The sequence below is a fragment of the Tachypleus tridentatus genome, chromosome 8 (genome assembly GCF_004210375.1).
Source record: "Tachypleus tridentatus isolate NWPU-2018 chromosome 8, ASM421037v1, whole genome shotgun sequence".
In the NCBI taxonomy this organism is placed as follows: Eukaryota; Metazoa; Arthropoda; class Merostomata; order Xiphosura; family Limulidae; genus Tachypleus; species Tachypleus tridentatus.
This window is the reverse complement of record NC_134832.1, coordinates 40,443,352-40,468,955: the sequence shown is the minus strand read 5'-3', so window position 1 is coordinate 40,468,955 and position 25,604 is coordinate 40,443,352. Positions and strand designations below refer to the sequence as shown.

General features: G+C 33.4%; 1 protein-coding gene across 7 annotated transcripts in view; it reads left to right on the top strand.

Moving 5' to 3' along the window:
- The window catches only part of LOC143222232 (TGF-beta receptor type-1-like), a 123,902-nt gene that overhangs the window by 83,946 nt on the left and 14,352 nt on the right, over positions 1–25,604 (top strand). For all 7 annotated transcript variants that reach the window (XM_076448451.1, XM_076448450.1, XM_076448452.1 and 4 more), the window contains 3 exons: positions 11,633–11,869; positions 14,052–14,282; positions 15,535–15,702. In XM_076448451.1, coding sequence (XP_076304566.1) covers positions 11,633–11,869; positions 14,052–14,282; positions 15,535–15,702 — 636 coding nt within the window. The remainder of the gene's footprint in view (positions 1–11,632; positions 11,870–14,051; positions 14,283–15,534; positions 15,703–25,604) is intronic.

The window sequence follows — 25,604 nt, the reverse complement described above, 5'->3', positions numbered from 1 at the left end:
TGAAAGTTAGACCTTTCAACATAATAATAAATTATTATACTTTTATAGGTAATTTTAGAGCCTATAACCTAAAAAAATACTATTATAACTGCTTGAAAAATAGTATATCAAATTGTCATTTATGAGATTGTCACTATTCCATTTCATATAAGCAATCATGGAAATAAATTTTAGTGATTGTAACAAACATTTAAAGTGATGTCCATTAAATTTGATATTTAAACAAAATTTAAAACACATCTGCTACCAACTGTCTACAGAAAACTTTCACAAAGGACTTAATTATAAAATCTATATAACATATACATGAAAAAAATTTGTGGAACATTTTCTGACTATCCACTTCCTCTTCACATGTTTTTACTATTTTCTTTCACATGCACATCATTGAAGACTGCTGTTACAATAGCATATGTAGTATAAACTATATGAAAGAAATCACTTTTGATTTCTTAAAAGATACTTTCTGAAAAATATTAATAAATGTTATTTTTTAGACAACGGTTGTAATAATGTGTCTCAGGACAACTGATATGGGTATTAACACTTTTAGTGATAAAACAGAGATGAATGTTTTGATCTTCTTAGGTCAACTTTAGGTTTATCTTTGTTAACCTGAAGATGACCTAAGAAGCTTGAAACATTATTTTCTGCTTTATTAGTAAAAGTGTTAATACCTATACCAGCTATCCTGAGATACATTTCTACTTCAAGTGTATTCTATCATGAGGAACAGTAGTAATAGTTTTTAATTTGACAAAGCTGCTGTTTTAAACACTAAAGGTTGAGTTCCTGAGAAAATTGTTTAAACCAGTAAGCATTTAGTTTGTAATATTGATGTAGTTTTAAATAATGTACATTTACAACTTTAGTTTCAAAGAAGTAAAATATTTAAGCAATATATCATTACTTAAAACACAATGAACAATCTTTTAAAGTATGAAATACTTGCAAAATCTAATTAATAAAAAGAATCTAAATCTAATAAATAATTAACTGAATAATTAACAAGAATATCAGTAACAACAAACTGAATAATGTCAGTTTGCTAGAAAATATTAAAAATATTTACATATTAATCTACAGCAGAGATTTAAAAATAATTTATTTTGGCAGGTATTTATATCATCTACACTTCTCTCTCAACCTGACTATTGAAATTAGTCCAAACACTGGGCAGCTTTACCTTAGTTTCAATATCCAGAGGGGTTTCTGTGATGGTTGATCTATACATTACAAATATTAAAAAGTGGTCTTACTTTAGGAAATCAGTTCTATTTTTTTTATTTTAATGATGTTGTTTTACATATATTTTTTACATCTAATAAAGATTGTACTGAGCTTTAAGAGTGAATTGCACTTAGGAAGAATGATCTTAACATTTAAAGTTTTGTCCTGCTCTGGAGACTAATGCTTCCATTGTTAGTTGTGCTTAATCATATGGTCATGATTATGCACCATAACTCAACACTGCAATTTTCATTTTAAGAAATTTTTTATGAAGATGTTGAGGTCATTTTTATAAAATACGTATTGAAAAGCTTTCCACAGACATTAGTCTTCAAGACCATGATTAAATATACCAAAGCATAAAAATTCATGGAGGCCTCATCTGGAAATTTATTAGGTATGTGACTAGAAAATCTTGTGAGTTTTTAGCAGGTGTGCATTTGTCAACTTTAAATCCTTGCTTATTATCTTGTAAACAGCACAAGATATGCCCAGCTTCAACAAAGTGGCTTTTTAGGTTAAAAAATTCCCTTTTATAACCATTGTCTTCACTTTGTAGGTGAATATGTTGCTCCTGAGTGACTTGGAATGTGACTGCAAAGTCCATTGCCCTCCTGTGGATTTCTCTGGTTCCACAGAGAACATTAACAAACTATCTATATGAATACCCTTTATTAAAATGTCTGTGCTTTTTTGTTTCAAGTGAAATTTCACTGATTAATTATCAAGAATTTGCTGTACATTAAATATATTGTTGGAAAAAATGTTGTTTTATAAAGTGCAATTAACCTTCCATAATAAATAATATTAATAAGATTGATAAGTTATTTTCTTTATGTTATAATAACACTTTTTTTTTTAATGATATGTTTTTCCATGTGTATAATAAAGTACTTGTAGTATTCCTAACCTCAAAACTCAGAATAGTTTGTGTGTTTTAGTGACTGGTCTATTTTGGGATGAATGTATTTTCTTTGTACTTTAAGAATTTTAATTATGGTAGTCATAAGAACAAGAATTTTTGCTGTATACTCAGTGACTTCAGTGTATGTATAATGTTCATACTTTACTGATGTAAAAGGTTTAGTTATAACAATCTTAATCTCAAGAATAAGAAGGTTAGTACTGTGTTTTATGAACTGTATTATAGATCTTGAGCTATGCATTTTTTCGATAATAAAAGTTTTAGCTATAATGGTCTTAAATCAGGAGCCAAAAGAATTCCTTTGTTATAAAATAATATTGGTCTGTTAATGAATCTACATAATTTTCTACCACAGCATGAAAATCATTGAATGCATTGAGAATTTCTGTTGGCATGGTAGCAGATCCTTATCTTACTAATATCTAGTAACATAGTTTAATTTATTGGGTTTCAAAATCCATTTAACTTTTCATTTAGTAGCCTAAATTAATTTAGTATATAAAAGATATTGTGGCATCATACCAAATTTATTATTAGGATCACATGTTTTATATATTAGGCCTTTACTCCATAGTTTATATCACAACAAATGTGTCACTGTTGTAAAGCAAACAAACAATTTATATTGAATAAACATATGTTTATATTGTGCATTTTATTAGTATTTATGATTTAAGCTGGCAAAGCATAATCAATTATATGTGCCATGCCTAGTACTAGTGTTTGTTTGGACTTTATATTTTATGGATTGTTGTGTTTTAACGTTAGATTTATTTAGCTTTATGACTACAATTTTTGTGCTTCTTTCACTCCAACAGATCATGGTTTCTCATCTTTGTTATAAATTTAGTGTTTACTTTAAAAGAGTTAACATTCTCTTAACAATTGACTTACTGTTCAAGGAGCAATATTCATAGCTGTCAATCATTCTTACTCTGTTTCTATGGTAACTAAGACCGATTATTTGTTAAGAATGTGTCTGATTATATGCAGAGTAATATTATTAGGAAAAACAAATGTTAAGAGAATGGAGAACTAGCTAGTTTTCTGATTTTATTATGAAATATTTAGTGCTATTATTTCCAATACTCATCCCTGTAGATCTCTTCAAGACATGTTTAGTTATTGCTAATTTTATTAGACAGTATTATAGTTCTCACATTTTCTCTGTTTTATTATAATTATTTATTTGTACATATTCTATTTAAGCATTTCATAGATTGAACCTGTTCACATTTACAATAAATCATTCAGTTCTTAAAAAAAATTAAGTAAATATTGATAAGTTTAAAAAACTATATTTTATCATAAGTAAAAAGATCAAAGTGTACAAGAATAGTCAAATTATTACATAACATGTTTATACAGAAATTATATTATACTATAATTTATAATATACAGAGGCCTAATGTTAAAAATAATTTCAAATACATAGTTTCAAAGATTCAATTTTGCTATTAGTTTTTACAAGACTAGAAATTACATGATAAAGATGAACCACTCATATATTCTTATGACTAGAACATTTTTAACCTGATATGAAAGTTTCAGGAGTAGTGGCAATTCTTTAATCATGATCTGTTTTGTCACTAGATTCACTATTGAAATAGAAGTTATGTTACATCATAATTATTGACATTAACAAAGGATCTGAGAGGGTACATCTGGCTTGTTAAGATAAAATAAATTATCCTAGCAGTTAATTTATTGAAGCTATTTTATTCCAGTTTCTTTTTTTTCAAAAAGCCATAATATTCTTGTTCAGTATACTTTGGTAAAAATAGTTCACCAGAGATATGATTCTTTATTCAAAATTTTTTCGCTAACTAGAACCTTTGCTCTTAATGTCTCAACAACAACTATTATTACTGTATACTCACTGTTGACATAAATCACATCTTCAATATTGGTATGTGACTACTAGCCTTTATCAAGTTCATGTAGAAACAGTTAATGTATAGGTGATACTCTCATTAGCAGTGTTCAGGTAGAACCACTTTTTGTATAAACAGCATTTTAAACACACTACACGACAAAACAGATAGATAATATGTTGCACCTCTTCCAAAAAGTCTTTAGACATATGCCAATCCTTTGAAGGAAACTTCTGCCCTATACATAATAACATGTACTGTATTGGTATCAATTATCATTATGCTATACCAATCCAAAAGTAGAAAAGCAGCACATCCTCCATGAGTAGTACTACCCTTGAGTAATTTATACATACCAAAAGCTCATTCTTTTTCTCAGAACTGCAGTGTTTAGTTGTATTAATTTTTCATTAAGAATTACAGAATTTTTATCCTTACTACTTTCAACTTTTCATTAATGTTTTAAGTGTTATTTTCTTAATTTTCTTGATTTTGAGAAAGAAAAATACTAATATTTGAGTCTGATTTCACAGAGAACTTCTGTCATTAGAAAGGAGCTCTTCATTTAAATTTCTTTACCTACACTTCCACTTCCACCATCTTCTCAGTGTAAGATTCTAATGGTTTGGTTGGTGGAAGGGTGAGTGGTGTTTCTGAAGTAAATTTTCTTGAAGATGTATTTTCTCTACAGAAACACCAAGCCTTCCTCCCTGCTTCTGATGTGCATGACCAAAAATGAGCTTTTGTTGTACATAAAGTGCCCATGAGGAGTGGTGTACATGGAGTTGTCACCATCCTATTCATGAAGGAGTATACCGTCTAATGTTTCTTGCATCATAGACTGGCACATTACCTTTTTTTTTTGGTAGGGATCTCATTTTAAAATAGTCTGACCTATATGCAAAAATGCTTTAGTGGCAGCATGATGTAATAATGTCTATTTTATGTAGAGAACATTTTTTGATGAGGAAAGTCTTAATTAGTTTTTGTATTGAAGTTGTCATTAATGTACACGTATGTAAGTGGTAAGTGATTTATTCCCATTAATTCACATGTAATCAACCAACACCTTGTACATCTGAATAAATCATATTATCATATTGATATTTCTTCTCAGTTTCATTGTTTTCATGTGATAATTAAAATGCTATAAATTAAATAAATATTAAATCTTGTAGAATTAATGGAAATTGTCAACATTCTCAACATATTCTGTAAAATGTTAATTTTCATCCTTTAAACATAATTTTAAAAAGTGACATGAATTTATAAAACATTAATTTTTTTTTATCTTTAATTTTAGTTAAATCAGTAATAGAGAAGTAAGTTACATTAGTGAAATATTTTGTTTGTTTCAATTAGTAGTTGTCTTGTAATAGTTTTTCACTTGCATGCAGTTTAAATTTTTGTTTGAACTCATTAATTATTGTTATTACTTAAGCATTACTAATGATTTTTCTGTATAATTCTATTTTTATTATTCTTTAGTGATTTGCTAATACCTTTATTTTTGTGAGTATCACCAGCCATCAGCTTTTTATTTTCATTGATGGTCCAATTCTCTTTAATTTTTATCATTACATTTCAATTTTGTAAATATTTTACAGTAACTCATATAATATTAAATTTAGAAGTTCAATAATCTTACAAATTTAATTTCAAAACATACTTACAGCAATTATTTGACTGCCAGGGTTTTTTCCCTTTCCCATCTAGCATTGATCTGATTTTTTCTTGTCTATGCCAGCCTTTAATACCACACTTAATTGCCCTTGGCAATATTTGTTTCATGACACTCTCCACTTTCCAGTGCACCTTCTATTCTAGTACTAGATACGCACTCATTCAGATATACACTTTTTTTCAACAAAAAAGTCACTAACAGTATGAACTCCCAGATTATTATTTCTGGCACAGAGGCAAATTAGGTCTTTCCTCTTTTACCTCTGATATCTACCATTGCACAATTGTTGCCAATGATGTTATTCATAGTGAGATGGAGACTTCTGTGTTGTTCTTCCAGGAGCCTCTGAGGCTGGAATTGTTGGTTATCCCAACATTCTGGAGAGAATTTAGATTCACTTTTTCCTTTGTTTTCTTTCAGCTTTTCAGTTTCCCTATTGGACAGTGGTGAGTTTACGGACTAGCAATGCTGGAATCCATGGTTTGTTTACCTTTGGTGGACACAGCAGATAGCCCAGTGTTGCTTTGCTCCAACAAAATACTTACATGATTAAATGTTCTTTCAATCAATGGTAATCTACACAGTACTTGAATAAAATAAAAAACAAAAAGGAGGTCAGTTTAGGATAAGTTGTCATTATTTTTTTTTTTTTATTCTTTAATTAAGAGTGTAATGTTTTGGGTTTTTTTTCAGTTGCTTTTGAGTCTCTACCTTATTTCATGGATTAAAAGTCTGAGAGCAAATATTTAATTTTCTCTTCATCTACGAATATTGTGGTTTGTGCAGGGGAGATTTATTTCTCAGTTATGTGAAGGGACAGTTATGCCTTATCTGATACAGTTGTCAGAACTTTATGAATTTCATTGGCTCCTACAAGAGGTTTTAGTTCCACATCTATTCGATGGTACAAAATTCCAACATCAGTTCCATGGTAGATGAGTACCCAGAACAGAGACTGTCTGAATCCAAGGGCTCATCTGCTTGACTGCATTGCCATCAGTGGTGTTGGTGATTATTGTATGCCTTTGGTGTCTGTGAAGGCTCAGCTACAAGACTATTTAGATGTGTGGTAACCTTAACCATGGATCCAGGAGCATTACAAGTCCTTTAGTCAAGATTATTCATTCAAATCACTTTTTCACCATTATTATTCACCAAAACTGTAGGGTTTCTGTCATCTACAGATCCTTTGAAGTTGGAACTTAGTTCTAGGGCTATTAGAGTTTGTTTGGTCTGGGGGTAGTGAGAGAGTTATGCTAGTTCTTCCAGGGTTTTATTATAGTCAGTTGTTGGGTCTAAGAAGACAGGAAATTGATGTCCAGTCATCAGTCTTTCTCATCTGTATCAATACCAAGATTATTCAAGGTTCACAAGTTACTCATTCTTCAATCTGAGTTTACACTTTTGACTGCAGTTATGTAGGTTCAAGTTCCTTGTAGTCAGCTTCTATCTGCACATTGTTTTGGTGATAGTGTCTCACTACGATCAGCATTTTTTGTACACAAGGGTCAAGTAATGCAGTTCAGTTTTTTACCTAAGACTAATATCAGCTATGCATGAGTTATGCCAAATCATAGGAGCTTTTTCTCTTCACCTCTATTCCACAGCACTATGCACATTCCATTCCATATATGAACTGGTGCCATTTCTCAGAACCTCACACCGTGATTCTACTTTCAGAAACAACCAAGGCAGGTCTCATTCTCAGAACTGAAACATTTATTCTTGTTCCAATTGAAAATGTAATTAGTCTGGGAGTTGTTTTTTTTCATCGCATCTCTCAGTTGTGCTCACCTGACTCCCATCTGGCATCACAATATGGAACTAGAAGCCTGACTCTTATTCATTTCTACTTCTCCCACTACATGGATGGTTCTTTTTCTTTTGGGAATGTGGGCATTGCTTGAATACATCATACCTTTGGGATGAAAGCACAAGAGATTATTTTAATGGTCTTTATGTGACTAAAGGATCATATGTATTTATTTACTGGATTACCTAGTTTTCTTAGTCAGGATCATTCTTCAGTTTCGAGGGGTTGTTAAGTTAGGACACTACTAAAATATGGGTTCCTCTGCTACTACCTCATCAAGAGATCATATCTTTACGAATTCCTCACTTCAGAGATGGAGTACATATCTTAACAGTCAGGAATTCTAGGATCTATGCATAGACAATAGAACTTCCCTAGACGATGTTTTAGTCATTCTTGCTCTTTAAAAGGCAATGCATAGTCTCGGCTTATTAAGGGAAAATATTTCAGGCTTCACTCAAACAATTCCATGGTGATTGTCTTGTGTTTCTCATCAAGGAGACACTTGATCCAGGGCTCCTTTTTTGAAATCTTTGACTTTCTTTCTGGGGACTACTACTATTGTATCACCTTACTAGCTTGTCATGTTTCACAGGTGGTGATTATGGTAGCAAATCAGTTGTCTCAACCCAAACAGAATTTTAAAACAGAATAGATGTTGCATTATGAGATTCTATTGGATTGGCTCATATTTTACAATTCTGATTGGTGGGTTGGCCTCTCATTGGAACATCGAACTACTGGAAATTTGGTCTTTCGTACCTAGCCTTCAGGCTTTGGCAGTGGATGCATTCTATTAGGACAGGATGAGATTAGAACTCTAGGCCTTCCCTCCAATTCATATGCTTCCCATGGTACAAACTGTGATTTTTTACAACTCATTGTAAGGTCTTGTTGATAGCTCTAGATTGGCAGGTACACTTTGGTTTCTGCAGTACCTTCCAGAGTGTCCAAGTCTTCCACTTCTTGTTAGACCACTTCTATGGAGACAATTATGACCTTGCATGGTACACCTGGCTATACAGAATCTCAAAATTCAGGCACAGAGTTTATGCAATCTTTTGCACAGCACTGGGGGTTTAATTTCTGGAGTTGTCATTTATCTTCCTCAGTCTTTGCTTAGTCCTGTGATAGACATTTATCAAGAGAAATGACACACACATACTGGTAAGGGTATATCAAGAGGAGACTGAATCCACTTTGATGAGAAGTACCAACTATAACTTGTTTTTTGACCTGGCTTTTTAGCAGCATTTTTGCATCTTCCATAATCTCCCTGTATAAGGTAGCCTTATCGATTGTTATTAAATACTCATGACAAAATATTCATTAAGTCTCTAGTGTTAACCAGTTTCCCCAACTCATTTTGGGTCCTATGTCCCAAATGACCATTCCAGTTATAATGTTATATTAAGTTTACATTATATATCTTTTCTTAACACCTTTTTGTGACTTGATTCTCATATGCCATTTATCCTTTCCTGCTTATGTACAGAAATCTCTGTCAGAGTGGTTTGTACTGTTTGTCCACAGACTTTTTCATCATTCTTACTAAAGATACTGTCAAACAGAGAAGGGGATAAATTCTTTTCTTCAATTTAGTTGATCATTATTTCTCATTCTATGGCCAGTCAGATTTTAATCCTTATCATGTTCAGTGAGGTTGTTGAAGGTTTTGTTGCCCTCACTAATGCCTTTAAAAATACTAGACAACATTTAATTATGGGCTGTCTTTGTAGGCAAGGATTCTTCTGCAAGTCATGTCCAACCAGATTTGTGAAAGTTCTATGTCCTTGGGGGTCAAGTTGAATGCCTGCTAGAAGACATTATACAGACGGGTATGTATATCTTCTACAGTGTTCTTATATCACAATCTGGCAGTATCTTCATCTGAGAATTTCTGGCTACCCCTATAGCTATTTTAATCACTTCTGATAAATTATACAAAGGTGTGAGTAATTTCGCTTTGTTACCTTTCAAGTTCTTTTACTAGGTTTTTGCAGGATTCTACTCTGTAGCAAATATTGCCCAAGTATATGTGCTTTTATCAAACCAACTTTGTGCTAGTAATTACTAATTCAATATACTTTATATAGGTTGCAACTGGTTCTGCAGAAATGAGCTGTTCCATAAGACCACTTAGAGGTTGAACAGATGATATTACTGTACTATGCTGGATTACCATTCATGGACTATCATGAATGAAGCATTGGGGGATTCTGCCAATCATTAGCTTGAACAAATTTGGATCTGTTTGCTTTTAAAAATGTAGGGAACTTGATTCACCTATTGTACTGTTCCTCAGGACTCGCCAACAAGCATTATTCCACAATACAAGAATCTACTAGTGAAACTAGGGAACCCTTACCACATCCAATTTCCAGTCACTAGGGTGGTGGATAGAGGCTTTTCCTCCATAGTGTTAAAGTGAATTTCTTCACTCTTAAAGAAGAGGGCAAAATTGGGGGTCCTCCTTCCTAGGTCCCTATAGGTTTTTTCTCCAGATGTTAGTATTAGAGGCAACAGCATACATGAGAATCTACTCATAACACCATTTCAGCTTGGATGTTCAGCTTTCCTGTTGGATTGAGTGTGGCCCATTTTTTTCATCAATGTAGGTACAGTATATTATTCATGAAAGAGAGTCTTTTGTCTCCTTGTAATTCCAAACACAGAAAGGACCCATCCAGGGTCCTTGGTTAAGCACAGTTTGTTACATGTTCTCTTCATAATTTTGGAGGCAAGTGGAATTTATCTTGCTTTAGGCAGTTGAGGAGGGAGGATGAGTATTCGTAGTTCCATATTGGATGAGTTCTGTTTCCTGCAGTTGAGTAAGGCATATACTCTCCAATAATTTCAAGCCTGGAGTATTGCCTTTTTGGACTTCTCAAAGTTGAAGAGAAGGTTTGTTCACTTCAGCTTTTGCTTATCTTCTTGTCGTGATTCTGGTGGCCTACAGCGCATCACTCTGTGACTACAAGTTTAGATACATTCATAAGTATATGTGTGTATAGGGGTCATGGCCCTATAAGTTCAACCCCAAGTAGTGGAATCATGGCTATCTGGTTGGGGCCTGGCCAGTAGTGATGACAAATAATGTAAAATTCCACCCACAGTACATGAAGAGTCCTGGTGAAGAGAATACCTGTTCTGTATGTGGTACATTTCCCCCACTAGGGTGCCAATCTTCTATTGACACTTATTATGTATGCAAATTCTTTCTGTATTTATAATGCCCTCACTGGCCCTTTCGTCTTAACAATGTGGGATTCCAGCTGATAGTGTGAAAAGAGGTAAGTATATTTTGAAAGTTAACATTTTCTTAAATCAAAAATGTATTTTCAGTAATACTTGGCTTCTCTCACACTCTCCTACTCTTCCTTCCCAGTTAGAGTTGGTGTTAAAGACTACAGATGGAGTCAACCTGAAAATAAAGTGATAACTTTTTCTTAGTAAAGTGCTTATATACAATACCAGAATGAAAGGTGCATTAGGATATGGGAAAAGCATCATGATACAAATATCACCAAGGACAATTAAGTGGGGTGTAAAATGCTAAATCAAATGAGCAAATATCACATCAACATTTACGTGTGCAAAGGAAAGGAATCCCTCACAGTTGAGTAATAACTGCAGGTGTGAAAGGAGTTAAGTATTTCTGTAAATACATTTTTGATTTAAGAAAATGTTAACTTTTGAATTTTCCACTTATTATCTTAGCTATAATTTTGCATAGTATCCTTGTTCTCCAACTAATGTTATGGAAACCTTTTCACTGCTGAACAATTCCCAATTAGCTTTTCTCATGACTCTTTTCAATAAAAATGGAGAAAGAATTGTGGACAGTTTTGAATGTACAAATTACTAAATATGAGAGAAATAGTTATGGCTAACACATGCATAAGGTATGACAAATAAATAATCTAATTATTCCTTTAATTTGTATTTCAAATTTATATGTGTACTAGATATTTTAAGGCATACCAGATATCTGTGTTTGTGGAATTGGTGGTTTGGTGTGGCTTCAGTCAACAGGTAGAAACAGCAATATTTACATTTGAGAGTGTGAAGAGAGGTGAGTATTACTTTGTCCTCTTCCCCTGCAGTAAGACCTGAGAAAGCACAAAGCAGGCATTTCGGCACATTAGAGATTGCTCTGGTCATAGCTTCTCCAATATGTTTGGTCTGTATCGTGGTGCTAATTATCATCTGGACATGGCAACAACGACAGAGGCTTCATCTTTACCGACAACAGTTGGAGTTGAACATGGAAGCCCAGGAACCCATGTTAGGAGCTGCCATTAAGGACTTAATGGAGATGACAACCTCAGGGTCAGGATCAGGTATGTATTACATATGAAAATAAACATATAAGTTGTAAAATAGATTACTAATGTAAATTGTAATTATTTATATTAACATAACTATTTCAATTACATTGACTTTAAGAGATTTCATGTATTTAATCCTGGAGAAAAAAAAATACTTAAAGACATGTGTGAATATTATTTTAATATGTAAAGATAAGTTGCAACACAATTAGAAGGATATTAATTATTTTTGGCATTTATGTCAAATTAACATGACTGATACAGATATAATTGTTTGTTAACTCCAACTCTTATATCAATACTATTTTAAAAACTTTTAACTGTAAAGTCTGTGTGTGTGATACCTAGAAGATTATCAAGTTTTAAATTCTCACCCGAATATTACTTAACAATGTAAATGTGAAGCCATTCATAAGATACTTTCACAGCTAATAACACATCCAAGAATTTACCTGAATCTAGATTTAGTTCCTGTTAAATGTGAAGGCAACAACTGCATTATTTATAGTTGAAAGTAGTTGCAAATGTAAAGTTGACATAAAGATAGCTGCAGGAGAAGAGAGGAAATGATTATAGATAGAAAAGCAGAGTGTTCATGAATATAGTTACAGGAAAGGAGTTGTCATGAATCTAATTACAGGAACAGAGTTAGCACACAATTAAAAGAAGTAGAGTTTTCATAAAAATAGTTACAGAAGTAGAGTTGATGAATATATTTAGAGAAGAAAAGTTTATATTAGCATAACCACTGAAGTATGGTTGTCCTGTAGAATGCATGATAGTAGTTACAAAGTAAAGTTATTACAGATGCAAAATAAGAAATGATTATCGATGCAGAACTTGAGTTTATATCACTGAAGTGAGATTGTCATGAAGAATGCATGAAAAATAGTAACACAAGCAGAGTTGACATCAAGGTAATTATAAAGTAGAGTTGACAGGAAGATGGTTACAGAAATAGATTTATCATAAAGGAATGTAGCACAATCTAATGTTAAAACTATGAACTACTTTGAGCTAGTAGTTTATGCAATGTCCAACAGATGTCGATGTCGCTGTGTTTCTCTGAAAACCTGGGGCACCTGACGCACAGTATGGGAACCACTGCCTTATGCACTAACTCCCTTTATGCCTAGTCTCTTGTGAATCTTCATTTTTTTACTCAACACTTTATGCATAAGATGTGTTTTCTTAATGATATTTGCAGTGTTTAAGGAACTTAATTTACTTTCTTTCTTCTAACTAGTTCATGTAACATGTACTACTTATAGAAGTGAATAATTTCTTCATAACATTTATCTAACAGTTATGGCTTATGGAGACACATTCACTGGTAATGATATCTCAACCCTTGTATATATGGTAGTAGGTTCATTTATACAGCCACAACCTTCAGATATTTCTTTCTGTTGTTTTGAAGGAAGAATGAGAGGACAAATTTCACTGTTTACCTGTTCTGATCCCTACTCTAGAATTTTTACTGTTGAATCAACTAATCCAATATCACCATTGGTGTTTCATTACCTCCACCGACACTGGATCTGCATATCTTCACCAATGTTTCCTCTTTTGATTGGAGACCATTTCTGAATGGCAATTTCACATTAGGCACGTGGAGTTCTACATTCATATAACACACTCAAACTTCTAATAGTATTCTTAATGGATCTTTTCATTACAATCCATTCCAATAATAACTTGTTTTTTGTTTTTCTCATATATCAGTTGCCTTGGGGAAATTAACACGGGACCACTTACTCCAAACCCTGAACCTTTCTCATAGTTCAATTCTCCATGAATTCATCTTCTTGCCTGTCTTTTACAAGGTGTTATGAACCTGGTTGTAGACTGATTCTATCAACCAGTCATTGTTCTGCCCAAGGAATGGACTCTTTACATCAAGGTTTTCTGTTGAGGATGCTCTCTTTTAGAGACTCTACTACTCACTGATGCCTTACCAACCCCTCTATTTCCAAGCTTTATTGCTTTTGATCATTTGTGGGTAGTGGCATGCAAATCTCTAAAGCAGACATACAAACAAAATAGCTTAATTATGTGAAGAAGTGAGTATCAATTGAAAATACATATCTAGGTGGGAAAATGTTAACTTGCGACTGGGCTACTTCTTTCCTATCAGGAAACTAATTTGGAAACATAATTGTTAAAGAATATCAAACAGTATTTACCTTCCTAGGGCTTCCTTTGCTTGTTCAACGAAGTATTGCTCGTCAGATTCAACTTCTGGAGGTGGTGGGGAAAGGACGGTATGGAGAAGTTTGGAGGGGAAAATGGCGAGGGGAACCAGTTGCTGTTAAAATATTTTCCTCACGTGATGAGAAGTCATGGTTTAGAGAAGTAGAGATTTATCAAACTGTGATGCTTCGTCATGAGAACATCCTTGGTTTTATTGCTGCTGACAATAAAGGTAATAAATTATGTAATGAATTAAAATTAATTATTGTATTATTTAAAATAGGTATGAAGTTAATTGTTACAGGTTTTACTAAAAATATAAAATATATATCTATATAGAGATTGACTATGATTTTTAGAACTTCACCCCATCATTAGTCATTGTTTCCACATTTAGTCATGCTGTGATGATTGTACTTCTTGAAAATAGCCTTGCAGCATAGTTCCATTACAATAGTTTCCGTTATGAAGCTTTTATATCTAAAGCCTGACACTCTCCCCTTTTGCCTTTGCATAAGCCATCTTATGTATGACAAGGGTGAGAGTTTCCCAGCATCTGTTTCAACAGTCTGATCACACAGAAAACTATGAGCTGTATCTGGCATCTTTGTATTGTCTTTGTATTGAACAGCATAAATACCCATTTAATTCTTCATGCACTTGATTTATGTGGAAGCAACTTATATAAGTGAATTTTGTCACTTTTCCAAATGACAATATTTTTTTATGTTGTCTACTGTTGCGTGGAACACACAAACATGTTTTGCCATTGACCTTTGTGTACATGGATTCTCACCTGTTACAATATGCTGCACATTCAGTACCATGGCTGAGGTACAACTTATTGCTAGTCTCTTTGTGGATGTTTTTTTTGCTTCAGCTTTATTCATTTAATTTGTTTTTCAATGTCATTAAGAACAAAGGACATCATATCTTGGAATTATTGAATATCCAATCTGAACGTAAGAATATTTTGCATTAAAACTGATTGTTATATGTGCCTCTTTTTAAAAGCAATAAATTTTCTTTGGCATCATACTACCTTCAACACTCTAAACAATATCAAACAGTAGTTATGATATGTGCCATTATACAGCAACTATATTGGATATGGTTTTCATTAAGCTTGTTATTTTTTATTAATATAATGCACTCAGTGAACTCTTTGTACTTGTGTGTATGGTGTAAATCACAGTTTTGAATAATTTTTATGAGCTTTGTTATTCATTAAAAGTAAAATAAAACATTAAAAATTAGTATTGATCAAAATGCAATTAAAATAGTTAAGACATTAAAATTAAACTGGTAAGTTATTTGCCAAAGCAGCTTAGTGATTATATTGTTCTCAGGGTGTGTGAGATTGAGGTAAATATGGATGTTTGATTAAAGAATTTGGTAAAGAAACAAAAACTTATGAAAGTCTAGTATTATCTTATTAGTGGTATATTGGAAAGGTATTCTTGTTCTCTGTTTTTATTATATAGACAATGGGACCTGGACTCAACTATGGCTAATCACTGACTACCATGAGAATGGGTCCTTGTTTGACTATCTAAACAAAACGACTGTTGATATTGCTACAATGTGCAAAATGGCTTATTCTATAACTAATGGTCTAGCACATCTTCATATGGAAATATTTGGAACACAAGGTAAGCTTTTACATTAACTAGGGACACTCGAGACGGATCTAGTTAAGAGGCAAAAAGATGTTTGGGACAAAGAAATAGGTAAAGAGGGCTAGTGGGAGAGTAGGGTTTGAGAAAAAAAAATTGATGTGGAAACTAATTAAGTACTCTTTATGGAAGAGTGGATAAATAAATTAACTGGAATGTTAATTCTAATAAATGAGAATTAGAAGCTAACTGGTTAACCCTCTATATACAGGCTTGGCTCTTTTGCACACATAATGATGTTTCATGAATTATAATCATTATTTAATTAAACTACTTTATTATCAATGTATACCAATAAAATTAACATCAAAATATAATTTATTATTGACATTTTTATATTGTTTAAGCTTAAGTTTATATGTAAAAACAGCTGGTATGGATTAAGAATTTTTATTTTGTGTATGTGTGTAGAGGAGCAAACAATGTTTCGACCTTCTTTGGTCATCATCAGGTTCACAAAGAAAGAAAGAGGTAACTGAACAATAGCTTACCATATGTTTGAAGGGGATTGTGTAATTGAGTGTAGGAATGTAGAGGGCGTGCTAAGATGTTTGATTATATTTATTAATATGGGTTTAAAGGTGTTCCTTTGTATTGGTTTATTTTGGGCTTGAGTTGTTGTATAAGTAAGGCTTCTTTAATTTAGCATTTGTTTATGTTTGTTCCTTTATTTAGTATTTGGGTGCTTTGTTATGTAGTTTTTTTGTATTTCATGTTCTCGTAAAGAAACTAAGAAACTTAAACCAAAAAATTATCAACAGAAGAAATGATATCTATTTCATATGTAGACGACATAATTGCAGGATTCACATCTACAGAATATACACTTAATTTTTTCAATCATATTAACTCATACATCCCAACATTAACTTCACATGTGAACAGGAAGAAAGCAATCAAATATCATTTCTTAACGTCAAAATTACAAGAACCGATACACAATTTAAAACAGGAATCCACCATAAAATCACCCATACTGGACTATACATTCCTTGGGACTCAGCACATGTAACAAAACAAAAACTCAACATACTAAGAAACCAAATAAACACAGCCATAAAACTATGCTCACCAGATAAAATTAACGATGAATTAGACAAAATAAAACAATACTTCATCAACATCAATAAGTTTCCTCCACAAACCGTAGAAAACATTATACGCACACACCTAGACAAAAAACAAAATCAACTAACAAAAGTAAATATACCCCACAAATTAAAATATCGCAAACCATATACTGTGGCATACCATATATTCCTGATATCAGCAGAAAAATAATCAACATTTGGCAAAAACTAGTAACAAAATATGACATTCCAGTTATTACCAAATTTATTCAAAAACCAGGCACAAAACTGAGGTGTATACTATGTAAAAACTACACTGACAAACACGATAACAACATTATTTATAAAATATAATATGATAACTGCCACTTCTATATTGGAGAAACAAGTAGAAAAATGGAAACCAGATTCAAAGAACATAAAAAGTCACCTTTACACGATTTCGAACACTGCAAGTCAAATAAACACAACATAACCATAGAAAGTACTCAAATACTAAATAAAGAAACAAACATAAAAAATGCAAAATTAAAAAAGCCTTACTTATACAACAACTGAAGCCCAAAATAAATTAATACAAAGGAACACCTTTATACCTATGTTAATATATACAGGGTGTTTGGAAAGTTACTGTGCACTTACATATTTATTAACAGACAAAAGTGCACAATGACTTTTCGAACACCCTATATAATCAAACAACTAAGTACGCCACTCCTACACAACATTCCTACACTCAATTACACAACTGTTGCCCTTCAAACATGTGGTAAGCTATCAGTCAGTTACCTCTTTCTTTCTTTGTGAACCTGACGCTGACTGAAGAAGGTCGAAACGTTGTTCTCTTCTCTACATTAAAAAAAAAAAAAATTTTCAACCCATACCAGCCATTTTTACATATATATTTTTCTCTACAAGTTCTTGTCATCATGGATTAAGCTTAAGTTTATTCATTTCAAAAGAAATTATTTTAAGAAATCCTAAATCCTTATTTATGTGTGTGTTATATGAAACACATATATTCTGAATCAATCAATCAATTCTAGCAGTTATTGTGGAATAAGGTTAATTATTGTTGAAAAAATATTAACTACCAAGGGTGTTCAAAGACTGAACAGTCCTCCTGCATCCCACTAATGGTAAAAGGTTTGTATTTTAGAAAAGTGGCTATCATTTGTTTTGGGCTAAATAGGCTGAGATATTTTACATTAATCTGGTGGGCACAAGTCTGGTAAGCATGGCATCTGGCAAAGTGGAGGCAAAGGCCAGAGTGGGAAGTAGAAGCAAGTTGATAGTAGACCAGATGAACCACTCAACCAAATGGCTCGATTCTGGGACGGGCAATGATCGATGGATCAAGTTACCCTGGCTGGGATCTAAGGATCCAATGCCTCAGATTTAGGTGTAGGGGGAAAAAAGAAGTACCCCAAGAAAACCCACTTTCACTAGGCAAGGCTGAATAAAGCTCGACTAGTGTCCATATAAGGAGTTTGACTTGGTGGCTTGAAGGCGGTACCTGGAATGAAAGGGAACTTGAAAGGTGACTAAGTATAGAAAAGAATTAGAGACATGTGAAATCAGTGTGTTAAGTTTTAGGTTTCCTCTGGATAAAGTTACAGGAGGATAAATATTTACAGCAAGGTTTAGGTATGTCTGCAATTTTCTTGAAATCAGAGATGAGTGAGTTGCGATGTTTGGCCTTTTTGTGGCATTTTATGGTTAGTTTGTTTAGGTGTTCTGTTATCATTTGTAATTTTGTGTGTTTTACAATATAGTTTGCTAGTGTCTAGTGTGGTAAGTGATAGGCAAGGCTTATTACTTGATTTTGTAGTTTTTGTAAAAGTGAAAGTTGGTTTTTGTGAGTGTTACTTGTGATTATAGTGCCATATTCTAGTAAGGGTCTTATAAATGTTTTGTAAATGTACAAAATGGTGTGGGGTCTGCATCCATGGATGTGTTGGCTAATTTTATAAAGGTAGGTGATTCTAGTTTGGACTTTCTTTCTAATGTTCCTGAAGTGTGAATTCCACATGAGTCTTGTATTAATTGTTAGGCCTATAAATTTAGCAGTTTCAGTAAAGGAAATAAGAGTGTCATATAAATTTAGTGTGGCTAGCTTCGCACGTTTTAATCTATTGTTTAGCCTGCCATGGAGGATTATGGCTTGTGTCTTGGAGGGGTTTAAGAATGATTTTTCATTTGTTACACCACTGTGTGATCCTGTTTAGATTTTACTGGATTTTCTTAGCTGCTAGTAGGGAGTCCCATGAAGTGCTATATATATCAATGTCATTGGCATATTTGGATGCATGAGTGAGTAGTGTAGTAGGTTGTGGTAGACCATTGACATCAGGTGTGTTTAGAAGTGGGCTAAGAATTGACCCTTGTGGAACACCTGCATTAAAGATGAATGGTTGGATAGCTGAGAATTCATTCTGACTTTTGCTGTGCAATTTTCCTAAGTAGTTGGAAATCTATCTGATAAAGGTTACAGGTACTTTGTATTTCATTAACTTAAATTTTAGTCCTTTGTGCCAGACAGTGTCAAAGGTTTTTGAACATTTAGAAAGAGAGCAAGTGTGGCTTGGAGCTTGTTGAACCCTACAAAACTGGTTTCTTTTAAGTATACTTAGTGGTTGCCAGCCTGCCTCTTTTTCGGCCTGCATTCTGAATGTTGGTGATTATATTGTCATGTTCCAATTTTCAGAGTAGTCTTGTTGTAACAATCTTTTCCAGTAATTTGCCAATGCAGTTTAGCAAGCTGATGGGTCTGAAGTTGCCTGGATGTTTTGAGCTTGAGCCTTTCTTGGGGATTAGTGTAATGTTGGCTGTTTTCCATGCATTTGGAAGATAGCCCAAGAAGAAGGAGAGGTTGAACATATTTTATAAAGTGAGTGAGTAGTTCTGAGGATGCACTTTTTAAGACTATATTTGGGATACAATCTTCACCTGGAACTTTGTTCTTTAGTTGTTTTTTTGTGTCTTAATTTCTGTTGTGTTATTGGGGTTGTTATATCCTGGGTAGGATTAAAGTTTAGAAAAACTGAGAAGTTAGTTGAAAACAGTTTGCTGTTGTCTGTGATGATTACATTTATTTTAGTCTCATGTTTTCTATTAAAGTTGATGTGTTATGGAGTGCTGAATGTGTTTTGAAAGTATTGTGTAAAAGAAAATTCTTTTTTCTTAGTCATTAGTGGCATTGGCATATTTGGATGCATGAGTGAGTAGTGTTTCTATTCGTAAGACTACCAGTTTCAGTGTTTTCATCACAGATATTTTTAAAAGTTTTCCAGAATATGGCTGGATCAGATCTGAGGCTGCCCAGCTTGTTACAGAAGTTATTCCAGTTTTTTTTTTGCTGTGTTCTGATGTGGTGTTCAATCTTGTTTTTGACAGTATTTATTTGTTTTTAGTGCAGTATTATGTGAACTGATGAATTTGCAGCAGAGTTTGCATCTGGTCAGTATGAGTTTGTGTATTTCAGGGATGAGAGTCAAGTTATTAAGTGTGATTAGAAATTTCCTCTTTTAGATTTGTATAATGTGACGAGATACAGATAAATTTTCTCAACCTTCAGTAGAAGTCCCACCCATATATACTTAATGTCACAAGGCAGTTCTCAAAACTATAGGCTTTGACTCGACATATATTTTTATAACCAATAGAAAAAGCTTATTTTAAACTTCACACCTTCAGTAGTCCTTTTGAAATTGGCAGTAATAAACATCAGACAGTAGAGAATTTAATTCAGTGTTTATTGGTAACTTGATGCTCATTGCAGTTAATAATTTTTTTTTACCGTAAACAACTGTTTCAGTGATTTATGTATTAAAAATGCTATAGTTAGGTAACTATAAATACACGTCTCCAAAGTTACAGATGTATGTACATGTAAGAAAATGTAAATCATCATGTGACAAACTTCCACCAGTAGATGTGTGTCCCCCCCACACACTGATCATAATACATTTTATTTCTTTTTGCCAGCATCATTATGTATGTTTGGTGTGATATACTTTGTCCTGCTTAGTTCAGTTAGGCTTAACAAATAGGTGTTATTTTCCTTTATCTGTGGTTCATCTTGCAGATAAATTGATAATTATGTTAAACACCTTTTTACTTCAATACATAACATTTAATACATATGTTTATTTCACTACTTAATTCCTTAAATTTAAATTATATGTTTTTTTTTAATTTGTTCTTTTTTTACATTTAATTTAGTTTGTTTGACCCCTGTGAGCCAGAGTCTCTCAAACTTTTCCTACCTTTGTATGCCTTTCTTCTGCTACTGTAGAACCCAGTTAGGATGACCTAGGTTTTGTCAGTTTTCCTCTACCTGATTATGACTTGTCTTTCCAGGCCTGTACTACAAAGTCTATCTCAGTCTTTTTATCTACACATTTCATAGTATAAGTCTCCCCTTCTTCCCAAGACATCGTGTTCTATGATGAGTACTTTTATCTCTTTTGGGAGAGGGCATGTGCATGCCTTGCCCTACACAGGCTTTGATTCATTTTGCCTTAACTTGCTATCATGCAGATTTTCTTCTTTATTCTGTGTAATTAGAATCTGTTGCTTGTATGAAGAGTATCTCTGTTCATTTTATCCATTTTATCTCACACCTAGTTTTACATCTTTGTCTTACCCTATCAGCTCTCCCACGGGTCATGTCTACCTTGCACCTTCTTTCTTAGACATTCCACCTGTTGCATGTATGGTATTTATGTAGGACACTTCCTCCTCCATCCCTACATGTTTACCAACTTAGTTCTTTCCTTCCACATGTAGTGTGTTTACTTTGTGGTTCGAGTAAGGTGGGACTCTGTTGTATACTGTTTGTTTACCATCCACTTCTGATAGGGAATTATGGTTGGCTCTTTCACTCCCACTATCCATTTTTTGTGGCTACTCTTGTGCATTTAGTATCATATGGGGTATCTGCAGTGATATATTTTATATTTTGCTTGCTCTTCTGTTTCATTCTGAACCATTTCTACCTTAATTTATGTTCCATTTCCAGCATATTTCCATCCTTTACCTGTCATATGAGCCTATGGGTTTTTTCCATTCTTTATGTGTGTTTAATGCTGTTTGGAGTTGTGGATCAATTGGTCTCACTTTAATCTATTTTTGGTTCTTGTTTTACAATGTAGTCTTTCATCACAATCAGGTGGGTAATTTCTGTAGGTCTGAGTATGTCCATGGTCCACATTCTTATTTGCATTTCTCAGGAAGATATCTTGCCTTTTGGACTTATTTCATTTCTACATGTCTTTTGTTAGATGATCTATGATTTACTTATCTTGAGGGATTTTACTACCACTACTATTTCAACATCTGACTTCAGTTAGCTCCTGCCAAACGGAATGGTCATAACATACTCTATGTTTCTTACCCAGTTGGTTTGAGTTGGATTTTTCAGTTAAATAACCTTTTTCTCTTCTCTGCTTGATAGTCTTGTCTGTTTGGAGAGTGTCTTTTTACACACACACATACACCCATGTTGGGACCATCCACTTCTCCTCCTTGAATGTATTCAGTGGCATTTTCAATTACCCAGCTCATTACAGTTAATTATCTTACTAATAGACAAGTTCTAATACCATGGGGACATGGCTTCTGTAAAAGTAATTTTTTTGGGGCTGGTTTATTTATATTTTCAGAAGATGCTGCATTACCATGGTTTCCTGCTAGGATTCCTTTGGACTTTTCTCTTAACTTGCCTTCTTTAACTATATGCATTGGTAGTTTAACATATCTCTTATGTTATTGGATTTACTACTCCCCCCTTATCCGGATTTGATTTTCTTTCCTGATACTCATCTCCAAAGTTGAGAAGCACAGGTCAGTCAGCAGGAGGCTTCAGGATAGTGGTCTATGGATAAAAGGTTTTACCATATTAACTCCCTGGCACTTCCAGCAGTCCCATATGCTTTACTACATTTTCTTCCTCTTGTCTGGATTTAACTAATCATGTTTGTTTTTGACTATTCGATGGTGGTGGCTTATTTCACTTGACTTCTGATTTCATTTGTGATAGACATTGGATCTCCCATTTTGAACCCATACATCTCGTGGCATGTCATGATCCAGGTGCTTTAGTTCTCATTGCAAATCATCTTTTCATTTTTGATGCACTTTCTTCCAAAGATTGGCCTCTTGATCTTTAAACTTTTGGTGTTTATACCTCCTGTGGGGTACTCTTCTAGGGGAAGTGTTTGACTTTTTTCTCAATTCAAAGTTACCTTATTTGTTTTTGGTGTCTGGTTCATCGTCCATTAGCCTTCATTGTTGATATATTGAGACAAAGTTAGATCCAGTTTATAACTTTGGTTTTTCTCATTCTGTCAGTCTCCTTCATAATGTTATTTATTCACCCATGTTATTCTGGATCAGGTCTTTCTGATTTATTCTTCCTGGTCAGTGCATATCTGGTTTTCTTGGCTGTTTTGGCTCAATATGTTCGTTTTGTTCCACGCACACTCTAGATTGCTTCATTGCCTTCAAGGCTTCTTTCCATTGGTTCTATTTCCTACAGTTTCATTCATTTGCATCACTCCTCTGTTCATAATTTTTTCCCATCCCACTAGATTCAGCTTGTGATTCTATTGGCCTTTTATTCCTTTTCTCCTTCTTCCTGTAATCAATTCTTGGGGTCTTTACTCTGATCAGGTATCTTCTCTTTATATATTCTTCTTCATCAGGGAACTATCTTCCACCTGTTACCATCCTTCAATCTTTGGTGAGACCCTAACTGGGTAAGTTTTCTTTCTTTAGTTATATATATTATTACTTTCAGAGGCTTTTCCTCTGTTTTGCCAAGGATCCTACTCTGTGGCACATGGTGCCTGTCCAAATATATTTCCTTCACTTAAAATTATATTAAAACTCCCCCATAGGTTATTCTTTGATATATATTTAGGGTTCCTGTGGGTCCTGGGAAACCTGAAAAATCATGAAATTTGAAAAAGGGTATTTTTTTAAGTCATGGAAAGTCTTTAAACAAATACATCAGTAAATATCATTAAAAACATTAATAATGTTTAGCAATAATCTCTCCAGGCAAAGCTGAAACTTAAATGTGGCAACATGGTATTTCCCTACTGCATTTGTCCAATCAGAATTTATCATACTTTTATTTAGTTACATTCTGAATCAAATTGAGGCAATTATTTGCAAAGTGCAGAATTCCCTCAAGCTGACCAATCAATGATAAGCTTACATAGGACAGTTTTGTTTTGTAGTTGCATTCACAATTTTGTCACATTAATTTTGCTGCACACTGTTCAAAATGTATGAAAAAAGCTAAAATATGTGGAAAGAACCACTTGCAGTTCTGGAACTCCTATTATCGTATGATAATCATTTTGATACTGTTTCTGAATTATTTTCACATCATGCTTTGGAGGTGTAAGTATCAGGAGAACTGAAAAGAGAATAAATTTTATAGAATGTGGCTTGAACCAGTGCTAGCAAATGTAGATATGGCACACTGAAGTGTATGCAAAAAGACTTTCGCCCTTGGAGACATGGATGAACCTGCTGTTAAATCACACAGGGATGGGGAAAAGCATAAAAAACAGCATGAAGCGTATGAACAGTAATCTATGCATTAGTTTATTCTTAAGTCAGGACAAACCAAGTACCAGTACAAGTTAGCATACACATGCTAACATAACTGAAAACATTTCATTTATAGATGTACTTAGAGCCAAAATTATATGGGTTGTAAAACGTTGACATCTCACTTCAGCTACAATAGTTGTAATAATATTTCTGAAACATTTAAACAAATGTTTCCTGACAGCAGTATAGCTTAAAAATTCACATGTGGTGAAGACAAGCATGCTTACCTTGTAGGCTTTGGACTTACTTCATATTTTGATAATAATTTGGCTACATGCTTGAAACAAGTGAATAAAATTGTACTTCAATGAATCTCACAACAGCAGCTTGAATGAGAAGCAAGTGGACATTCATATTAGGTACGGGGAATGTATTGTATCACATCACTTTACCTCCATTTTCATTAGATATGACAGGACTGAAAATCTGTTGCCTGTGTTATTGTAATCCATTTCAAACATTAGAATGAAGAAAATTATCCAACTTTCCATGGATAGACCAACAGTGAACTGGAAAAGCTTGAAAGCTGTCGCCTTTGTACGGTTCACAACTCCTTTAAAAATGGTTGTGAAAAGTCACAGTTTGTTGCAGCTAAACTAGTTAAAGCCTTACACTGGTTATTCAAAGCATGAAGGGCTAACTACATAACTATTACTGGATCATCAATCTTTCCATTTCAGTTTTTTGGCCACCAACAGCTCAAGAATAGACCTGTTGCCACAAGAGCTATTGAGATATGGCCAAATGTAATTAAATATATGAAAGCTTTGCAAGAAAAGAAGGATAAACCTTTTAGCTATTCATATCTTACTTTCAAAGAGGCAGTGTCAGTTAAGTTTACCATGGCTCAATTGTCGTTCTTTGAGACCATAGTGAGTACTACCACACTATTTCTAGAGATATGTCATAGTTCACGTCCCCTAGCACCCTTTCTATGTGGTCACCTTGAACAGTGCATCAAGAAATTGATGAAACAATTTATTAAAGATGACATTTTACATACTGCCAGCTCAAGTGTTACAAAACTCCTGAAAATAGATGTGCAAGACTTTATAAGGTAATCATGTAAACTACAAGAAGATGATCTTAGGCTTAAAACCCAGTCTATTTTACAAAACATGCAGGATGTTCCAGACTTATCATTCATGCAGTTTTATATGAAATGTAAGGGATTTTTAT